Raw genomic sequence first — 2,774 nt, 5'->3', positions numbered from 1 at the left:
TACAATAACACTTGATGTTAATGTGAAGTGCATTTTGCAGTTATAACTGTAAAAACAAAATTGTTTAGTAGCTGAAGTACCCAGTCCATTAGAAGTGAAGACAATTAGGCATATATGTGACACTTACCAAAATACCATACAATTTATTCTTACTCTCTTTTCCAAATTAGGCGTGTATGTTTCGATTATTTTTCAGCAAAAAAAAAAAAAAAAAAAAGCCAGTAATGCTTAAAAAACGAGAGCCAATTTTGGATAACCTAAATTTTCCCTAAAGCTAAGTGCCCAAAATAATTAACTCATTATGCAACGTGAAAAATCAATTTGTCCTAGAATTTCAACAGAACGGAAACTGGTCTACCTTCTTATAGCATGAGGATGTAGAAAGTGGAGAATGGTTAATCAAAAAGAAGAATCCCTGTTTTAGCACCATTTTTTAAACAAGTTTGTACAAGTTTAGAGATAAAGACGTAAGTAGCAGATTTTATTAACTGCCAACCATCACTCTTATTTGTAACTCATTAATTTCATCCTATGTAACTAACAGTATCTCCGCATACTTGGGCAACCCAAAGTTACTACTGAATACAAACTTTAATTCTAAGAAACTCATAGTCATTTGGATGGAACTAAAAAAAAATGCATTTCCCATCAACTTAACAAAACATAAACACTAATTTTCTTTTTGCAGTTATACTTCTGAATTTGAAATTCTCAAAACATATCATTTTAGTTTTATATATGTATGGATCTGTTGATTTGTTCTAACATTTTTTTTTTTGTATTCTTATTTTTTGCTGGAACAAAAAAAAGGTTGTGGTTAATGATTGTTGCCTGAATTTTTTATTTTCAATATGCAGGCACTTGCATTCATTTTTTTGGTTCATTTCCTAAAAAATTGTATTAAACTTGGGCAATTTTTCATGAAAAATAATCCTTCAAGAACACCAGGAATCAATGAGGTCTCTCAAATTTGGATATCAATAACTCAATTTGTTCTGATACTAGCTATTATTGATGAGTATATGATGGTACCTTCACCTTTCGATCTCACCACTCCGCCGAGGCCCTGATCAAGCCAGTGAACATGTCGTACGCAATGCCACTGCTGTTGATCAATTCTTCAAATATCTCGTGTTTCAAGCGGAGTGCATCCCATCGATTTCTCAGCTGCTGCTTGCTCCAATTGTGCCCGGAGTTGGTGTTAAATAAGTGAACCAATGTCTGCCATCCGTATTTGGTGAGGCACTTCCCATTTCGGTGTCCATCGGCGATTACGGTCTCACAGGCGGCGATAAAAATTTGCGTCTCATAGTCAGTCTATTGTGCATGCTTACGAGGCCCCGATTCACTGTCAACATGATGGGCGTTTGATGTGGAGGAGTTCGGATGTGGGTTGTAATTTGGCTGCTGCAAATTGGGAGGAAAAAATGTTAGTCTCCATCAGCAAAAGCAACCATTTATGGCAATTTACATTCAACACAAAAATGAAGAACATGTTGGAGGCACTCTACCGTACCGGGAAAACGACGAGATCCATGGTGGTTCTCTCTCGGTAAGCAGATTCTATTCCAACAAGTTACACGACCTGTGTGTGCTGGAGAAACTGGGAGCGCCTTTTGTAGTTCAACTTCAAGTGCAAATGTAATTTTTTTATGTCAGGCCCTTGTGAATCAAATAGTCTAAAGAAATGTATAGATTGGTGATGAGTGAGAAACGTTCAAGGAGAACGAGTAGAGATCGAAGACACAGATGCTTACCTACGATGTCGCACAGGAATGGGAATCTACGGGGACATCGGTTGTGACAGTGGAGTCACTTGTATCGGTGGCCGAAGAAGGCGAACGTCATCAAGGCATATTGGGTTGAAGTTCTTGGTAGGGACGCCATCAACCCGCTGCTATAGTCGTCAGAGTAGGGTAGGGGCGACCGGGTTGTTACAGAAACTGTTTCCAACTATCGAAAGATTATTTTCTCACCATCGGACAACAAATGTAACAGATATTGCTGTTGTCGGAGAGCAAGTAGTGTTGGCAGCTTCGTCCAGTGGAGGAGTGGTGTCGACAGCTTCGTCTAGTGGAAGAGTGGTGTCGGCAACTTCGTCCAGTGGAGGAGTGGAAACTGAGCGTCTCTTTCTTTTTGATTTCGCAGAAGACAAAGAAATGAGGGTTGGTTTGGCGTGTTAATTGTGGGGTAGAAAGGGGAAAAACCAACCGACATGGGTGTCAGTCTATTTGATTCCCATATTAGTAGAAGGTGGAAATGTGGCCGTTGGACGTATCAACGGTCAGAAAATTACTTAATTTTGGCAATAAAGTGCACCCAGACATGGTCTTAGTCTTCTCTGACCTATGGCCCCTATTATTACATTTGCCATTAGTTGAAAATATGAGTGCGAAGTTTGATCCCACTTTCTGTGATTAATTGTTAAGAATTGGAAACGGGACAGAGCGACAACATACTTGCAATTGCATTCAGCTTTCAAACAATATGATGTACCATCTGAGGACGAAATAACATCTTTTAAAACTTCGATTCGTCACGTCTTTCCAAATATAGAAGCATATGCTGACAATTAACATACTATGGCAAATCGAGTTATTCTTACGCTTAGAAATGAATGTGTTGATCATATTAACAAGATTTTATTGGAACAAATTCCTGGTCAAATTTTTACGTACTATAACTTTGATAAAGCAATCGATAAATCTGAACAGAGCTTACAAGAAGATTTCTTGAATAGTTTAACCTCAAATGGTATTTCACCACGTGAATTG

General features: G+C 38.2%; 1 protein-coding gene across 1 annotated transcript in view; it reads left to right on the top strand.

Annotated features, from left to right (window-relative positions):
* LOC111398017 overlaps positions 1–765 on the top strand; it is a 6,583-nt gene extending 5,818 nt beyond the window's left edge. The window contains exon 3 of the mRNA XM_023024978.1: positions 689–765. Coding sequence (XP_022880746.1) covers positions 689–765 — 77 coding nt within the window. The remainder of the gene's footprint in view (positions 1–688) is intronic.
* The last annotated feature ends 2,009 nt before the right edge of the window (positions 766–2,774 follow it).

The sequence above is a fragment of the Olea europaea genome, chromosome 7 (assembly GCF_002742605.1).
Source record: "Olea europaea var. sylvestris chromosome 7, O_europaea_v1, whole genome shotgun sequence".
In the NCBI taxonomy this organism is placed as follows: domain Eukaryota; kingdom Viridiplantae; phylum Streptophyta; class Magnoliopsida; order Lamiales; family Oleaceae; genus Olea; species Olea europaea.
Note: the sequence above shows the minus strand (reverse complement) of the source record. Positions and strands in the feature narration are given on the sequence as shown.